General features: G+C 32.5%; 1 protein-coding gene and 1 pseudogene across 6 annotated transcripts in view; both read right to left on the bottom strand.

Annotated features, from left to right (window-relative positions):
- IPO11 (importin 11) overlaps positions 1-20649 on the bottom strand; it is a 164379-nt gene that overhangs the window by 125372 nt on the left and 18358 nt on the right. For all 6 annotated transcript variants that reach the window (XM_015599446.2, XM_015599448.2, XM_015599450.2 and 3 more), the window contains exons 3-6: positions 19486-19586; positions 12628-12700; positions 11087-11290; positions 231-363 (exon numbers count right to left, since the gene is read on the bottom strand). In XM_015599446.2, coding sequence (XP_015454932.1) covers positions 231-363; positions 11087-11290; positions 12628-12700; positions 19486-19586 — 511 coding nt within the window. The remainder of the gene's footprint in view (positions 1-230; positions 364-11086; positions 11291-12627; positions 12701-19485; positions 19587-20649) is intronic.
- LOC112472777 lies at positions 19280-19377 on the bottom strand (annotated as a pseudogene).

Here is a 20649-nt window from a genome sequence, read left to right as displayed (position 1 = left end):
CTTTCGTCAATTAGAATAGAGGAAGAGCTATTCTCACCCCGCTCAACCCCCACAAAAAACAAAACAAACAAACAAACAAAAACTATAAATAAGCCCTTGTCTCTGAGGTAGAGATTAATATTTTATTTTCCCAATGCGACTGGGAACAGAAAATCCATCAGAGGAACTCTTTGGTGACTGTTTTGAGGTATATGTCATTTCAAAAATGAACATATCAAGTCTAATAGTACCTTTCAATGATAGTAGAGTTCGTTCTAGTGAACTTAGAACTGCAGCTTCATTACCAGAAGAAACTTGTTGAAGGAATGTGTCTGTATGGTGATTCCACAGAGAGCAGGCAAAATTATAAATTCCAGAGGCTAGCTGCAAAGAAATATCAACAAATTTGTTCACATTATAAATTTCAGTAATCAATTAGACCTACACAGTAATACGTTTCTGTTTTTAAATTGAGCGCACATTATCAATGAGATTTGAAATAGTCAAGAGTCATTTACTTCAACATTTCAAACTTTTTAAGCCAAACGGCACAGCAGTAAGCAGTTTACATTGGCTGTTGCTAGGAGTGCGCGCGCGCACACACACACACACACACACACACACACACACACTCACTCAACCTCCTATAATATTAGTTTCTTGAACCAAGACTTAGCCTAATGCAAGCATTACAGTCTGATGTTTTCAATTTATATTTTTTTCTTCTGCTTACAGGTTGCAACGCTGAGTTTTTAAAACACTGATTTATGGGTTATCGTTGACTATATCAAGTCAATATACAAATTTCTGTGTTCTGCCAGTGTTATCCATATGATTTTTGTGCTCTTAAAGCCAGGAACATACATATCATATCGCTTGTCAGGCTGCTTTCCTAGTAAGTTCTGATATTTAAAAAGTCAACTCTCACACTGAAATGCAGTTAGTCTCTGCCTCCCAAATTAAGGCAGAACCATCTTCCAGTGTTATCTTCAGTTTTTTTCCAGACGCTCTAAGAGCAAACCAACTGAGCCTACATGGTCATTTTATTCAAATAAAAATCAAATGAAAGTTCATATGACTAGTTATCATTAGCATACTTCAGAATTCTTACTCAAGACATTAGTATATCATTTTGACTAATTAAACATTGCATTTATAATAAGGTTAGATATCAAAACCCAGTCAGAAATGCAACCTTGTAAATATAATAATATTTCTATGGAAAAGTCAAATTCCACTTCTATTATTGTAATTCAGTAATTTTAACGGCCTGTGTTTACACGTGTAGAGAAACAGCTTTGCCATGTCCCCTGGCAACTGATAAGCCACAGGAAAAGGCCTGAACCTCAGCTAATCTGAGTACTGGCAGAACATCCTGTGGTCCTTCTGGAATGGAAGGCTAGTAAGGAACTGCTAGGGACAATCTCATGCTCACTTCCCTCTCTCTTCTGCTAGCCTGTCATGAGACAGTTTTCTCCTGCCTCCTAGGTTCTGATAAGGTATAATAAGGCTTTCTGCCCCAAGCTCCTCAGAAAGAGTTGCAGAGAAAATAAAACCACTTGGTCTAGAACGGGCTCCTCAGCAACGGGGCATCCCACAGTTTGCACTGGAGTCATTCAGCTCTATTGCTCTGGCCATTCTTTTTGGTGTGTGGAACAAAGACCACAAGGAGTTGGTACCAATTTCTAACTTCTTTTCTCTGTCCAAAATAAATAATACACTGTCTGAATCTAAAAGTGACTCCTATCTTCACCAACTGATGAGTCAGGAGTAGGACTTGGCTCTCCCTTGTCTTGGGTGAATGCTTGATAAGTACAATGACTACTTATTAAGTCGCTTTAGTATATTTTCAAATGTACATACAATAGTTCAGAGAGTAATACCAAATTATTTAATCCTAATGTTTTATTACTGCCAAAATAGTATAGTGATAATTATCCCAATCAATATGATAACAGCACAAAGGTCTAAAATTGACATCATCCCATGAAATACTGTTATAACAGAGAAGCATATACTCAATCTAATTATAAGGGGTATAATCTGAAAGGATTAAAAAAGAATCTTTATCTCAAGAAACTTGTAACTTTTACTTGTAACTTCAAAAAACTTTAACATTTTTCTTAGTAAGTTAAGTACTTTCTCAGAATATGAGGCTAAAATACGTCTGGAGTCAGACCATCCATCATCCTAATTTTTATAATACTTACTATGTAATTTTAAGTTATAGTATCCTATACTTTTCCAAACATACAAGTCATAAAAATATTTTCTGTCAGTCAGAATAAAGTGAAAGACTAGAAATAGGGTAGGCAAGGGTAGAAATTATACACAAGACCTGAAGTTAAGTTTTAAACTAAAGTATACTTTTTTATTGTAGTATATATTTCAACCAGTAAAACTGAAATCTATAGCCTTGACTATAATTTTTAGATATATTTTATACTGTCTTTACGTAGTAAATAAAATAAATCCCAAAGAGTGCCATATCCAAATTTTAAATAAGAACAAAAAACTTATACTCTGAACTAGTCTCTTGCTTACAACAAAAAGACAACCTGAATTATTTTATGGGCCTTCTTTACATCTCCTCCTTAAAATCATTTGTTTAACATTTACTTCTACATACAAATTCTATTAAAATTGTTCAGAAAGACTGTCATATATACATATGTCAGCCATAAGAAGAGATGAAATACTGCCATTTGCAAACATGGATGGACCTTGAGATGATCATTCTAAGCAAAATAAGCCAGACAGAAAAGGTTGAAAACCACATGATATCATTTGGATATGGGATATAAACCTAAACCTAAACAAACAGGACAAACAGAGACTCATGGATATAAACATAGACTAGTGGTTACCAGAGGGGAGGGGGTAAGGGAAAGAAGTAGATAGGGTAAAAGGGGTCAAACATGTGGTGACAGAAAGAAATCTAACTATGGGTGGTGAACACACAATAAAAGATATATATGACTTACTGTTAAATTGTACATCTGAAATTTACTGTATTTCATTAACCAATGTCACCATAATAAAAATAAATAAATACATACATACATACATACACAAATAATTTTTAAAAAGAAATTGTTTTGTATCAGTGTTACCTAAAGTAACCTGAAATCTTTTAAAAGGTACTTTCAGGATAAAGGTATTTATGCAGATAATGATAATTTATATGATACAAATAACAATACTAAGAATACAATAATAGACATTTACTGAACCCTATTCTGCTCTAGGTACTGCTTTCAGCCCTTTGCCTCCTGGGTTCAGTAAATCAATTTACTGAAACATCACAATCTAAACAGTCAATATTATTATTCTCCTTTTACAATAAGAAAACTGAGGCACAGAAAGGTTAATTTGTCCAAGAGCAAACAGCAAAATTAATAAGAGGAACAGGTGAAATTTAATTTTAAATCAGGAAAGGTGCTCAGAGCCTGCATTTTTAATCTTTATGTTCTAATATCTCTTAATAAAGTAACTACCAATTAACTACATAGTAATTTCATAAAAGAAATAAGTATTATTTGTATAAATAAGTTCTAAACTTTTTAATATCAAAATATGAACTAATATTAAGTTGATACTAATCCATACATTCAAAATCAATACAGTAAATCCTGTTCTCCAAAAATTATATAATTCAATAATAGAATTTTCTTTTCATAACTACGCAAAGGGAAAATTTCCCACAAATTCACTGACACCAATACTGCTGCTAGTATAGATGCAATGAACTGTTTGAAGCAATGCATTATTTGAATCAGAATTTCATCTAACAAGTTCTACAGTAAGTCCTACCTCTTTTGTGCACCACTCCACAGGAAAATATGTCCTTTTGCTCTATCATTTGTATAGAGTACTTATGCAAGATACAGTTGATATAAACTGAATGTTTTTCACTTTATTTATTTATATATATAATACCACTATCACTTTTTGTCAGACTCAATAAAGAAAATAATGGTAACCATTTCCTAGTTCCCTACCTAGTTCCTCAATTAAAAGTAAGATTATTGAGAAAAGAAGTTGACCAAATGGAAAATGGTACCAGCTCAAGAAGGAAAACATTAAGGGAGAATCTGCCACCCTAAATCACCAGTATATTTTGAAATTATGTCTGATTTATTTCAAAGGTATTTTATAACAATAGTAGTAAAAGGACAAAACTATTTTTATCTGTTATAATTTTTTCAGCCACAGCTTCTGTTACCAGGAGAATATCCCTTTACAGAATTCCACCACTGCATATGCACGACATACTTATAGTATGCATACCAAACATAAAATCCTCCCCACTCACTCCCAATACAAAGAACAGAATATGCCACAGAACATTTCCAAATACTTTACCAAGGTTCTTATTGTCATAAGATTTGGATAAAAGGAAATATTTCATCATGGTGGACTCAAAGTCATTAAAATAAAATTTGATTTTTCTCCATAAAAACATCCTCTATTCATACTTTGACTCTAAAACATGAGCAAGTTCAATAATTCAGGTTACCAAAGGCTCTACTCCATTCCACCTTAAGCAACTATCACCAATGTTTGAAATTTTCATTCCCATTTCTTAAAAAATATAACACAGTAACATTTATAGATATTAATAGCAAAGTAAGATCTTTATTAATTTTTCCCTCTTCTGGCCCTGTAAAGTAATAATATAAAATTACTACTTTAAATCAGGACTACAAATATGAAAACCACATAACTAGCTTAGCACACAGCAGGTATTGCTGAATGAAAGCATAATGCATTTGAAACAGAAATCAAGAAAGTAACGGAAAGTAATATGGAAATTTTTCTTTTAATTGATATTCTCCTTTGTTTCATATTCTAGTTCTAGAGCTAAGCACCTAGTTAAAGACATTTGGCATTTATTAAAGCTCCAATTCAGGGTTCTTTTTACCTAGCCTACAAAAGGTCTCTAAACAAGTAGGGATGGTTAGAATGAAGAAAGAATAGAAATACTTTTCAGCACAACAGTGAAAAGAGGGAGACTAATAAAGAGGAAAAAAATAGAAGAATTTGGAAAGAAATACTGCCAACTATCTTATATACATAAGCCCTGCACAAGCTTCCATCTATTCCAGAAAACATCAGCAGATGTATGCTTACAGAAGTCTCAACTGGAAAACAAAGTAAGAAAGCAAGCAAGTAGGAAAAGAAAAATATTCCTTCTACATTTCTTCACAAAAATGTGGAAGGGGAAGGGCACATTCAGTTAGATAATACAGAAATAAGCTATTTAATGAAACTTTTTAGGTACTGGTGCACATAACCTCCAAATACTTGCATTTTCTTTTTCTAAACCAGAAGAAACAGTGCCGCCCATTGACTGCTGAGAGATTTTTAAAAAAAGACTTGACTCCATGAATATCAAAAAGGAATGCTTATAGGAAGTTTTATTTCTTTTAGCATTTCAAATATTAAAATTTTTTGCCCCAGGGCTACTGCCCGCACAATTTTCCCTAAGAAAAGTTAGCACCAAAAGACTTAAATCAAGTCTTGTAATTCATTACGAATGGTGGGGCAAGAAATATTACCCATAAACTGTAGTTTTCAAAACCTGCTTAACCTGAATCTAATCAAGGTGCATAAACAAACGTAGAACGTACAAAATTGCATAAGACGACTGACCTATTTTCTTCGACACATCAATAGCATAAAAAAAAGAAAGGAACTGAATACTATTCTAAATTAACAGGTACTTGAGAGACACAACCAAATGTACCCACACATTATTTTTCTGGCTCAAACAAAACACTTGTAGAACAATGTAGAAAATTGGCTAAAAAATATTAAATAATATTAAATCACTATTTTTGCTTGTCTTAGGTGTGATAACATGAAATTGGTCATATAAAAATAAATCTATCCTTTTACGGATGAATACTGAAGTTATTTAGTAACAAAATATCATGTAATCTTTAAATTGCTTTATAATACCTTAGAAAAAAGCAATAAAGAAAAAATAGCAAAATGGTAACTGCTAAGTCTAGGTAATGGGCATATGGGAGTTTATATTTGTCCATTTTCTGTATGTTTTAAGATTTTCATAAGAAATTTTTAAAGCACCTGTACATTCTTAACAAAAAAAAAAGTTATTTTAGTAGTAATCAACTTTATCTGTAACACAAGGCTTAAATATAAATTTGTTTCCATTTAGTCATGATAAAGATATATATCAAATTACCAAAATGTGTCAGGCCAGAAGCTTTGATGAGTACAAGATCTATCTCAAAAACAATTTCCAATCAAACTGCCAATGTCTCTCAACTAGTATTTATTTACTTTCAATAAAGGACATTCCTAAAGACCTGTAACATCTGTTACCTATATTTTTTTTTTCAGTAAAACCAAAATTTTCATTTTGTTTTCAACCTGCCATTGGTACAGCTCAGGCCCAGGAGGATCACTGTGGCCCATCTTCCAGATCCCCTAAATCCTCTTATCCTACGAACAGCCTGTCTTCAGCCACTGGTGCCTAAACAATCCTCTTATGTATCCAAAGTATCAATTCAGTAAGAGGGAGGAGGTTAGGAAACTACTCTCTTCTCCATTTAGGACTCTACCTTTGCTCACAGCTGTATTTCAGGCATCTACTTCAGTGACTGGCACAGAGTAGGAACCCAAATATTTGTCAATGGACAGATAAATGAGTAAAAGAACAAAGCACAGATTAATACTGTTTAAGAGCAACTTACAGAGGTTTGGGTGATAAGGTTTTCAAATTTGTATTCTCTTTTTTCCATGCTCCAGAGAAGAGGCCTTGTGAACCATACAGAAAGGATAAGCTATATCCAAAATCTCTTCTGTTCAGTGCACAGCTCCTCTTTTTTTTTAGATCAAGCTAGTCACCTTGGATCTCTCCTCCTTTAAAGTTCCCACCAAAAGGTTCTTCTTTCCTAATGACTAATAATATCAATATAAGCCTAGACACACACATGTTCAATTCCCCACACAGGTTCATAGCAGAAATGACCCTTTATAAATTATTGGAGTCATTCTTTGAATAATGTTTTTAAAAAGCCCATATAAAATTTGGTGGAGCAATAAACAAGATCTAGAATCAACACTGCATTTAATGCAGCAATTAAAATGACGCAAACAAAACTGAAAACAAGATCTATTTAATCTATTTGATGATTTCCCTAAATGTGTGTACATTTCTCTTTTAGATAAATTGTACTACACTGTAAAATCCTAAAGGATAGAGCTATAAGGCTATAACCATAAAAGCGGCACCTTGGTATTCTCAAATTTAACAGTCAGAATTTCAACTATTTGGGAACTTCCCCTAAGGACCGCATCATGAAGTAAGTTATAAATTTATAAGAAGAAAATGTGAAAGAGCTGTTTTAACCAATCCATCTCAAAGGAGCTGTGTGCTTGTTTTGTTTATTCAGAAAACATAGTAACTCATGAGTAAGACTCTTCTGAAGTATGGTAACTTGACTTCACCTTGCCTCACAGTTTTCCTTTATCTTCACTATGCAAATAATACATATGCTGTTTAGTGGGAATATTATTCATCATAAACTCTTCGGTTTTGAAAATTCAGTTACATTTTAGCCTTGATCATAATGACAACGTAACATAGTGTTTTGTTTCCTTCCACTGCAGATTTTAATAGCTTATTAAATAACTTTTGAGGGTTTGAGCCTTATGACTTTCCCCATGAACATCAAGACTATGATTGTGTCTTTCATCTCCCTCAGGACTATAGTATGTCTTATATACAGTAAGCAATCAGTATCTGTTGAATTACTCTTAAGCTGAAGTAAGACTTTAAGATTAACTCCCAATTTAAAGCCTTAAAAAGATTCCTAATAAAAACAGGTTATGGAAAATGTCCTTTTTAGAGATTTATACTGAAATATTTTTAGATGAAACATGTCAGGATCTGCTCCAGCAAAGAGGAAAAGCAAACGTGGCAACACCTCGGGAACTGTTAAATATGAGTGAAGGGTATATGGGAATATGTTATACTATTCTCTCAACAAGAGTATATTTGAAATTTTCTTAATTAGGAAAACTGTCTAACTGGTTAGACAGTTGATCCTTGAACAACACACATTAAACCGTGTGGGTCCACTTATATGTGGATTTTTTCAATAAATATACAGTCGGCCCTCTGTATCCCTGGGTTTCATTTGCAGGTCCAACCAACCATGGATCTATAATATTGTTTTCGATCTCCCATTGGGATTCTGCAAATGCGGAGGGCAGACTATGTGCATCGTTTTACATCTTTTTATGTAAGAAACTAAAGCATCCACAGATTTTGGTACCCATGAGGGTCCTGGAACCTATCTCCCTTGGATACCAAGGGACAACTGTAGTTAACTTTTGGGGGAGTCAAAAACTATACACAGATTTTGGACCGTGCAGGGGTTGGCACCCCCAACACCTACGTTGTTCAAGGGTAAACTATGTATCAAAATTACACAGCAAAGAATCTAATAAGATCAGTAGGTCAAGACCTTAACTCTATGCCAAGAAAATACAAAAGGAATGAAACTAAGTATACAAAGGTCTTGGCTTCTAGAAAAATACAGTGATTAAAAATGCAAACATCTATATTCAAATTATGCTATAACTAAAATTTCTACTTCAAAACTTTAATGGTGCTTATACTGATTAACCTAGAATAATAAAGATTATAAATTCGTAGAATCATATAACTTTAAAACAAAAAATTTTTTAAAGAATCATAAATTTAAGTGTCTGGGTCAAAATTCCAAAGCTGCTTAGTACAAAGAAACATTCTTCACTGGAAAACAGGTCCTCTCATAATTATTAACCTATTTTCCAAAAACAAGTGAAATATATTGATCTCGAAAGATCTTTTCATTTGTTAGGTTTGGATTACTCCATTTACCTCAGCACTTACCTTTGTGGGTTACACATCACGTCTACATGATATTATTTGGTTAATAAATTTATAATTACATTAGAATTATTATTTGTACCTTATATTTCCTTGCTTTCATAAACTTTAGATCTTGATTTTAACTGTACTTAAACGTAAACTTTTTTATATTCAGGTTTGTATAAGAAACATACTATTTTATAGAAAATGATCCCTTTTATGTGACAAATCAAGCTCAATTATGTTACTGCAAAACAATTTTCCCTCGCCTATTGATTCTGTAATTTGTCACCCCTGAAAAGAACTTAATCTATTTTAATGTAGAAGAAAAATATGATATAAAATTATTGGGACACACTGAACAGCTTGTGCCAGTTTTAAGTGTACACTGCACTACTTTGCCCTAGCAACTACCTCAACAATGAACTTACGTTTTTTCAATGTGGAAAACTAATTTAGTACATGAAAACCATCTTGGCATTACCGCAAACATTTATTAAAAGAAAGATTTTTCTGTATTTCGGATTATCAAAATAACAAAGGCTATTTTATTAACTAGCAAAATTGCTTTTTATAATAATGTCTTCCCGCATATGCTATCTTCAATTAAACTACACATCTTGTACCCCAACCTCATAGGACGAGACTGTCCTCCTAGTCTACACTATGTTTCAGGTTCACCTACTCCACTCCAAAATAAAAGGTGCTAAGCTGAACTGTTTTTTCCCCAGGTATCTTGAGTTTTGTATATTCTCCCAAAACTCCTATTTTGAAGTTTTGCACTATACTACACTTTGAAATCTAGCAGGTATCTAAGAACAAGTCTCTTCTATTGTTTATTCATTTAATTAACAGTTATTGAGAACCACTACTTACTTGCATTCTTCTAAGCTTGATAGTAGGGCTATAACGGTAAAAGCTAGAGTCCTTCCCATAAAACTCATAGTGTAGTAGATCTCAGAAAGGTAATTATGACTTAGCACTGTGCTGGAAATAAGTGCAATATGCTGGGTAAACCCATATTTCATGCTACATGGAGAGGAAACAGCCTCACAGTACAAGAAAGCCAAACAAGAAAGTTGAAGTGGTCAGGAAGCTAACTCAAACAAGGCTCCTGATTAGACATAACCTGTAGAGCTTGCCTAGGCTAAATATAAATTATACCTGAAAACCAAGGCAACACATTAGGAGAGTACAACTTGAAAAAGCAAAACTAAGAATTAAAACTTCTTTAGAAGGGCAATAAAGAGTTAACTGTAACGGAATCTTCTAGATATGTGACTTTTATATGGAAAACTTCCAATATAAAAACAACTGAAAGGGTCTAAGGTGGGGATAAAGGTGAGAAAAATCAACAAAAAATTCACAGAAAGACTTGAGAGGATAAACGGTCCATTTCTTTACTCCTAGTTAGATATCAAGCAAAAGTGATAATGATTGTTTGTCCTCGGATAAACAAGATTGGCTATTTAAACTTTCTGGGTTAAAAATAAAGAGAACATAATGTGGTTCTGGATTAAACTTTGATGTATATAAAAATCGTCTTGAGAGCCTGTTAAAAATTCGGATTGCTAAGCTCTATTATCAAAGTGAGGATTCCAAAGGTAAGAACACTGTTAAAAATATTTTGAGGCTCACCAGTATTACATGGTACAGTCCAAAATGTTAGGTTGAGCAGTATGAAAATTGCTGTTTTGGAAGAACAAGATGTTTGTCAAATACAAAAGTGCCAAAGCAACTGAATGAAGAAAGGAAAGCATTTTCAACAAATGGTGCTAAAACACTCAATAAGGGACTACCACCCCCAGTTATGTCAGACTCCTTCCTACATCTGCTCTACATCCACCAGTTATCCAGGCATGCCAATTTTAACTTCCTAAATGTCAACTCTATACTCTCCTTAATGTTCCCTTTACCAATAGTCCGCTTAAGAGCTTTATCATCTCATCTGAACTACTTTGATAGCCTCAAACCAGTCTTTGCCTTCAGACTGTTCTCTACCAACCAATCCTCCTCACTGACAATGAAGTAATCTTAATGGACAGATCACTAGCCAGCTTAAATTCTTTCAGATGTTATCTATTATTCTGAACCTTTTGAGAGCAATTATAAAAAATTTGTAATCTTTCAATAAAATATTTAGAGAGGTAAAACTATAAATGTTTTTATACAAGTAGCAGTTTTCATAATTAAATTTAACTGTGCTAAATCACTTACATCATAAAACAGTTTTCTATCAGCAGCCAGCCGTTTAGAGGCCAAAGTCTTAGTAACATGATAGAAGGTAAGTAATGCTCTGTGCTGTCGAAGATCATCCTGGACTTTCACAGATTCTATAAGAGTGGGAATCAGTTCAGGCCACTGTCGGGGACAGTCCAATCGAGCAACTTTTGCAATCAGCACTGCAATCTGAGTTGCAATCTAGAGGGGAAAAAAACTAATCATCAGAAATAAACATATATAATCAAAGCAATTGATAAGGAATGCATTCCTGGTTGTAAATCTCCTTTTTGGTTAATTATATATGTGATCGAAGTGAACAAAAATTTCACTAAACAATTGCTTAAGACAGTGGTTCTCAAAGTGTGATCTATGGATCTCTGGAGAGGCCTAAAACTCTTTCAGGAGTCTGTGAGGTCCTTCCTTTCCCAGTATTATATCATTTCCTTCATACAGCTTCTACCAAAATAATATATCACAACAGAGTAAATGAAGAAGCAGATACAAAAGCCTAGATGTCTTCTTTTAAATAGCCAGACATTAATGAGATATGCAAAAATGCAGAACGATGCAACTCTTCCCATTAAATTATTTATTATTTGCAGAAATAGCCATTGTTCATTATTTAAAATTCTATTTATGTTAACAAATAATGGTTTCATTATTTTTAATAAATATTTTAAATTTTTTCAGGTTTAATTTCTGATACAGTAAATATCAACAGTTATGATCCTTTAGGGTTTTATTTTAGCAGTATAAGGAACTCCTAAGATCACAAAATTTGACAACCACTGACCTAAGAGTAGAAATGAACATCAAATATTAGGTATCTAAATAATAGTATCTGTTCAGATCAGTATTTCCCAAATGCTGGCTGACAGAACATCTAAGCAATAGTTTACCCCTCAATCACCCAAACCCTTTCTAACCACCCCTGCCCCAGAGAGAGTTACTCTTCATCTTCCCTCATCTCCTTCAGGAACTATAAAGCAGAAAACTGAGATCATTTAAATAGGTTGAAATAAAACTGCACTGGATAAACCACCAAGTACAGTGTGCCTTATGATTCGAATTTAAAAAATCAAATATAAAAAATAGTAGTAACCTGCAAAAATTTAAGAATTTTTGTATCTCTAAGCAAAATTTATTTTATTCTGAAATCATCCTGTTGTTTTAGAAAAAGAGGGAGAGGAATCATCTAAATCATCAAATTTAATTTCTATGCAATAAGACTATAAATAAATAAGATATTTGCTTTCAATACTGGTTCAAAAACTGAGGAAGTGTAAAAAGTGTACAAGTACATCTTAAAATGACTTCTCAGTTTTAAATAATTAACAGCCAAATCTAACCAAAATTCTTAACAGCTAGAACTAGATTTCAAAATTAAAAAACCAATAGAGTAGTGTATACAAACATCACAAATGAATATTATGTAATAAGGTTTTACTTTTAATGCCAAGAAACAAAATTAGTTTGGAAAGGAAGCAAAAATTAAGGGAATTGAAAGAATAGTTAGCATTCATTTTCTCACTAACCTGGTTTATTGGTTCATTGAAGTTAGTGATCAGCCCTGCACGCAATGTAGTTTTCTCTTCCTCTGAGAGAGCACTGTAAAAAGAATGATTTATTATGAAAGACAATGCTATATAACAATGAAGGCAGGTAAGCACTACTATGAATTTTAACAATAAAATGCTTTTCAAACAAGGTGCCCCTCATTGTTTTTGGTATATAAATAAAATAATTTCTATTGCTTGTACACTGGCACATTAAGTTATTCAAAAGCATAAATTTCCTTCACAACTGAATAAATAAGACACAAAAAGAGTAAGTCATAGGAAATAAGACAAATCCACAGTAATGAATGTAATGTTCGCTTTTATTATGTAAAAAGTTGCCTACAAAAAAAATTAATGGTTGGCCAAAAACAATCTGTAAGAGTACATATTAGTCTTCCACTCACTTCTTTTATAAAATCTGAGTGAGGTTATTATTCTTTGAGGAAAGAGATCAGGAATCAGATAATATCTGGAATGGAAGATTCGTTAGAAATCAAGTAGTTTAAAATCTTATACATTTTACATATCTAGAAAGGATAAACACAATAATGATAGTTTTGACTGCAAATGAGGAAGGACAAGGATGGAGTCACTGTATAAGACTGCATACATTTTGATTTTTGAACTATATGAATATATTGTTTACTTAAAAATTAAATTTTAAAGCCCCCATTTTAAAGTTTCATTCTGGCAAATGAATCCTCCTAATAAAATCAGCTATAAAAGCTGTATATGATTTTTTAAAAAGTTTTAAGATATCTGTTGAGGTGAACTGTGTCCTGGCAAAAAGATAAGTTCAAGTGGCTAACCCCAAGAACCCGTGACTATGACCTTACTGGAAACCGGGGCTTCGCAGACGTAATTAAATTAAAATGAGGTCATGCTGGATTAGGGTGGACCCTAATCCAATGACTAGTGCCCTCTATAAGGAGAGGAAAATCTAGACAGAGACACAGAGGAGGCATGTGGAAAGAAGTCTATGTGATGATGGAGGTAGACACTGGAGTGATGCAGCTGCAACCCAAGGAACATGAAGGACTGCAGACCACAACTGGAAGCTAAAAAGAGACTAGGAAGGATTCTTCCCTAAAGCCTTCAGAGTGCGCAGAGCTCTGCCAAGCACCTTATTTTTAGACTTCTAGCCTCCTGAACTGTGAGAGAATATACTTCTACTGTTTTAAACTACCAGTTTGTGTTAGTTTCTTAAAGGAGCCCTAGGAAACTAATACAGCATCTAAAAACAACAAAGGCAGCCAGAACTTAAGATATGGGATCTTAGGCAAAGCAGAAAGGAGTCTGATGAACTAGTACATTTCTCCATGAGATATTTGCCCACAAGAACTCAAGCTGAAAGTAGCAGTTAAAAGAGACTAAAAGAGCTAAGGAGAGGTCTGACAGTGCTGGAAAGACAAAAATTGAGCCCAGCAACAAGGCAATACTTTGATAAACACCCAAGAGTTGCAGCAGAAACCCCAGGATGGCTAAAACCTGAGATTAAGAGTAAATCAGCAAGAGACCATCTTCAACTAGATCAAGGTTGAAGTCATATCCTCCTATCTGCTCACCCAGAGAAAATGACATTCTCTCCAGATAAAGAGAATAGAATTCAAAGGCTCTCCAATTTCCCCTATACAATGTTTGGCATTCAACCAAAATTCACCAGACATACTATGAAACAGGAAAAAGTGACTGAAATCAAAACACAAATAGAAACAGGTGATACAAACATTGTAATTATCAAAATTACCCATAAAATATGTATGATTACATTCAAGAAAATAGGTAAAAAGTAGAGAATTTCACCAGAGAACTGGACTCTGTTTTTAAATTAAAATATACCAAAGGAAAAGCCTAAAACTGAAAATACAATAAATGAAATAAAAGTAACTGAAAGATCATTCAGTGGAAAAAAATTCAGGTTGAAACCTAATGAGAAAAAAAGAACTGCTTTTCAGAGAGTTTACTGACAATGTACACTAAAAAATACTAAAGGCAGTTCTTCAGGCAGAAGACAAATGAAACCAAATGGAAACCTGGCAACAGTGAAAAGAATGAACACTAGAAAGGTAAATTTAAATGAATACTGCTGACAAAATAATATAAAATAGTATATATTGTGGTGTTTAAAAATATGTGTTGAATTAAACTACTCAACCACAGCATAAAAGACAGGAAGGTGTAAATGAAGTTAAAGTATTACACAGTTTTTTCATTATCTTGAAAAAGTAAAATACTAATTGCAAGGATAGTCTCTAGTTAAGTCAAGGATGCATGTTATAACTTCTAGGAAAATCACTTGAGTAATAAGTGTCCTAATCTTGTGGAGGGGAAAACTGAGTAACAAAAAAATTCTTAAATTTTTTGAATACAAAGGAAATTAACTAACAAAAAATTTCTTAAATTTTTTAAATACAAAGGAAGGCAAGAAAGAAAAAAAGGGAGGGGGGAGAGAGATCAGACAAAAACAAACAGAAAACAAATAGTTGATGGTAGACTTAGTCCCAATTTTTTCAGTAATTGCATTAAATGTAAATAGACATAATACTGAAATTAAAAGACATCAGATTGGATAAAAACCAAAACCCAACTATTTCCTTTTTATAAGAGAAACATTATAAATGGAACACAAATAAATACTGAAAGAAAAAGAAAAAGATATACTATGCAAGTATAAACTTACTGGTGTGGCTCTATTAAAATCAGACAAACTAGACTTTAACTCAAAACACATTATTAGAGAAAAAGAGGAACATTTCATAATTAGGACAAGGTCAATTCTACAGGAATATAAAACCTCTGAACCTATATGTTCCTAATAATATAGCCTCAATATATAGAGAGCAAAAACAGAATGAAAGGAAGAAACAGGCAAGTCTATAATTGTAGATTAACACACATCTCTCAGTAAATGATGAGAAAAGTAGCACAAAATCAATAAGGATATATAATATTTGAATAGCATAATTAACAAATTTGATCTAATTGACATACATAAAACATTACAATCCACACACATTCTTTTCAAATGCACATAAAACATTTACTAAAATACCACATGATGGGATCATTTAAAAAAAAAAAAGAAAAGAAAAACAAAGCCTAGCACATTTCAAGGAATGAGATCAGTAACAACAATAACTGAAAAGTCTCATATGTTTGGAAATTAGGTGATATATCTAATTAACCCACGGGTCTAAAAAGAAATCATAGGAGAAATTTTAAAATATTTTTAACTGAATAAAGCCATGACTACGATGAATCTTTAATGTTTTAAATGCATATTTAAGAAAAAAAAATGGAAAACCAATTATCTAAGCTTTCATTTCAAAAAGCTAGAAAAAGAATATAAAATTAAAATCCAAAAAAGTAACTGAAAATATATTAAACCTTATAAAGTACAATAACTAAAGCAAAGATAGACAAATAGTCCAATAGGACAAAACAGAGAAGCCAAAGCAGAGCCAAACATAGGCAGTGTCTGATTTATAACACATTTCCCTATCACTGAAATGTGATAGGGAAAGGGTAATACATGGTGTTGTCCTTACTCCACGTAAAAACCTTACCCAGAAATCACTTCTAGATAGAACTACACCTAAATGTGAAAAGTAAAAAAGCTTCTAGTAGAAAATACAGAATATTTTCATGACTCTGGGGTGAGTAAATTTTGTAAATAAGCCACAAAAGAATTAATTATAAAAGGAAGGTAGATAAATTAAACTTCATTAAAATTAAGAACTTCTCTTCCTCAAAAACACCAAAGAAAGTGAAAAGGCAAGTCACACACTGGGAGAAGATATTTCCTCCAGTAAGTATATTCAACAAAGGACTTATATCCATAACATATACAAAGTCACACAAATCAGTAAGATAATCCAATTTTTTAATGTGCAAATGGCAAGCTCTTCACAAAAAAAGGATATCCAAATGACTACTAAATATATTAAAAAGGTATTCATTTGTCATCAGGAAAATGCAAAAATTACCAAGCACACCAGCATGACCAAAATGAAAGACAGATTGGACCAAATGCTGATGAAAATGTGGAGTAAATGCCAACACTCACAAGCTGCTGGTGGGAGTGTAAATTGGTACAACCTGTTTAGAAAACTGATAGTATCTACTAAAGTGGAACATACATCTGACCATGAACGGCAATAAAATACACACTTATGTGCAACAAGACATGCAAAAGAGTTTTCAAGGAAGCATTATTTTCAACAGTCGATAACTAACACTAAGTTTAATGCCCATTAACAGCAGACCAAAGAGATTAATTGTGATATGTCCATTAAATGGAATGTTATACTCCTACATAAAGGAGTAAACTACTGCTCTATGCAACTACATGGATAAATGCCACAAATATAATACTGAATAAAGGCCGGATGCAAAAGAGAACATACTACATGATTTCTACTTGTATGAAGTTCAGAAACAGGGAAAACTAATCTATGGTTAGAGATATCAGATGATACTTAATTGGGGTGCGAGAGTGTGGAATAGGTGACCATGAGGGGGTGGGGGGAGGCTTTCAGAGTGCTAGTAATGTTCTATATCTAAGTCTTAATTACATGGGTGTGTTCACATTAAAAACATTCAAACTGTACCATCATTTATGCACTTTTTCAGTATGTTATATTTTATACTTCAACAATAGTTTTTTAAACCTTAATGGCAACTTGCTCAAGGTTAGTAAACAAATGAGAAAACAAGATTAAGATAAACATCTGGGTGAAAAGAATTAAAGCTCAATGGAAGTCTATGCTTTCCCATCAGAAATGATCCCTAATCCTTTCGTAACTGCTGTATTTTCCAACTTTAATAGCTCCCTTCTATCATTGAATCTCTGAACTGTTTTCTCCTATGTTTTGCTTCAAACTTGAAATTCAAGTTTTCTTCTATGCCAAAGAGTCAGGTTTAACAGTTTTCGTAATTTTAATTAATATAATATGATCAGCTACCAAAAAAGGGGGTGGGGGAGAGTGACAATCAGAGAGAGGGGGAATATTTAAGAAAACAAGTCATTAACATGCAGAAAACTTTGTCAATTCTCCAATAACAGTTAATATTCCACCTTTAATTTTATGCACATGCTATCATTAGATGAATTCAGACTATATAGCCCATTTACTAAAATATCATATGGTGGGATAGTATCTACTTAATTAGGACCCAGTTAAAGTTGCATTGCATACAACGATATATAAGCTTAAAGTAATCCTTATTCCATGAAAAGAGTGGTAGGAGTAGAAACTATATAAAATAAACCTTAGATAAAAATATAAACAAGCAGTCTTTTTACGTGTCAAATTTAAACAAGAGTTTGATTACTAATCTTTGCTCCCTTGCTCCCTTTCTAAGTAAATTCTTAACATCATCCCTAAATACATTCACCTCCTTTCTAGCTTGTATCTCAGCATGTACTAAGAGATAACTTGGGATTTAACAACCTAATATCATATAATAACTCCATTAATGTTTTAAACTTAAACTAAATTCGTTTCTAACTCTTTATATGAAAGAACAATCTGAAATATTTAATCATGATTTACTCTCCCTTCCAGTCATTATAAATGACTATTTTGTCATTTATAACCATATTATAACTATTTATAGTCATTTATAACCATGTTTCATAAAATCAGTAAAAAATGAATTTTAGGAAATATCTAAAATTTAGATACAGCAGTAGAAAAGTTGGTGCTGCTACACTGTTTCCAAAAACTCAATAACTGTTTCTCATCACTAAATACTTTCACTCAAAATTATGAACCAATTTTTAAATAAGGGAAGGGCTCACTGTATACTATAGTATCTTAAGTGAAGCCTTAAAATATTATAGTTGCCTATAGGAAGTGAACACACAGTGTTTACGCCTTACTGTTAAAGTATACAGCTGACTTATTGGATTTCGTTAGCCAATGTCACCATAAAAAATAAATAAATAAATAAATTTCGATTTAAATAAATAAAATAAAATAAAAAACAAAACATATTCTATTTGCTTTCGATGTCATTCGAGGGCATATTTTGTATGCACTTTGAAGTACTCAGACAAGTTTTAAGGCCTTATAAATATAAGAATGTAAAGAGCTATAGTGCCATCTATTGGAGAACAAAGACTATGTTACTTCTTCAGCAAAGTTCACTATTTCCTGTCAAAGGAATTCCAGGGTGATGTGTGCATTGTCTTTCCATCAATTACATTAAATGTAATTAATTATTAAAAGAAATCTGTTCACTTAACCACCTACAGAATAGTTATAATGGAATTTGATGAGATTATAAATGTATACTATCACATTCCCACAAAGGAAATTATGCAGAAAACTTAGGGAATTAACATCCAGCTGGCTCAGAAATGACCTGGGACTCCCTTCTCAAAGACTTCTTTCTAAAATTATAACCTCCTACATCTTAAAAAAAAAAAGAAAGAAAGAAAAGAAAAAGACTTTTTCAATATGACTCATTCACTCAGCATTTGTTTTGTACCTATAAAATTAAAGATCTTCAAAAGCACACCAATAAGAAATCTACACACCCCCTCTACCGAATACAAAAGAAATAATATAGACATTGATTTGTAATTAACTATGTAGAACAGGTTAAGGCACTTTTTTTTCTTCTAAATATCAAACACTTCATCAATTTGCATGTCATCTTAGCACAGAGAGTATGCTAATCTATATTGTTCCGATTTTAGTATATGTACTGCTGAAGTAAGCAGAAACATATTCTTTTACATAAAAAATGAAGATTGACAAGTACATTCCAATAGCTCCCTGAATTTGGAAAGGATTACACTGAGAGAAAAAAAGCAATGGAACTTACTGAGGTGCTACACGTCTCCAGTAACGATCAATTCCATTTTTAAAATACAGCACAGCAAGCCACCTTACATTTATATCCAGAGTGTGGTTTGTGAAAATATTCTGTAAATAAGAAACATTGTATTAGAATGAACGTGTAGTAAGTTGAAGGTATAGTTAATTAACACCTACAATAAAGTAGGGATAGATTTTTTAATTAAATGTTTTATTTGACTTTTGTCACTACATATATCATTATTGTTATTTTCTAAATATCTATAGCTTCTACAATTTACATAAGAAAACATACCTGCTCAGTAGACTGTTGATTGTTTAACCCAAGTAAGGGATATATGGAGATTTATTATACTATTCTACTTTTAAATATGTTTAAAAATTTTCCTAATAAATCTAAAACAAAGTAAACCTAATTATGCATCACAACCTACACACACACACACACACACACACACACACACACACAACAAAAAAAACTAAAATAAATACCTTCTAAATTAAAAAAGAAAAGTAGACCCACCACAGCATAGATTAAAAGATGTCAAGGCTCTTGGGTTATTAATACACATTATTAAATGGACTATTTCTAAGTATCTTCCTTATCAAAACAAGTATGCTCACAAATAAGTTTGATAGTAGAATATTTTTAAGTTACATAAAGGCAGAAGTGATGTGAATAATTTCAACTAAAAATTAACCATTACTCAAAAAGTTTACTCACTGTGTCAGTCCAAACACAGGGAGTCCTCATTCTGCACAGTGGAGTGGTGGGAGACTATAAAAATGACTGTGCAAGCTAAACCATGCAACGGGGTCTTACCAATCAAGAAGAAAATTACAATTGTTCTCTGTGACCTTTAATTTTTATCAAAAAGTTTATTTAAATTATAAAAAATGTATAACTGTTATAAATATATGAAAATAACAAGAATAAAACTAGTATTTACCCTATAACTTAAAACATCACAAACATTGAGAATTAAAGTGTTTTATTTCTTTGTAAAAAAATTATCTAGAATAGTGGATGCACTGGACAAAAGTGGGAATATGTTAAGGAATACTTTAACTGACTAAAACTGCACTACACCTCAGACCAAACGGAACTCATACCCCTAGAATTGACCTCTTAAACACAAACTTGCGTAGGGAAAAACTCAAAGCCACAAGT

This window comes from Pteropus alecto, unplaced genomic scaffold (genome assembly GCF_000325575.1).
Source record: "Pteropus alecto unplaced genomic scaffold, ASM32557v1 scaffold70, whole genome shotgun sequence".
In the NCBI taxonomy this organism is placed as follows: domain Eukaryota; kingdom Metazoa; phylum Chordata; class Mammalia; order Chiroptera; family Pteropodidae; genus Pteropus; species Pteropus alecto.
This window is presented reverse-complemented; position numbering and strand designations above follow the sequence as displayed.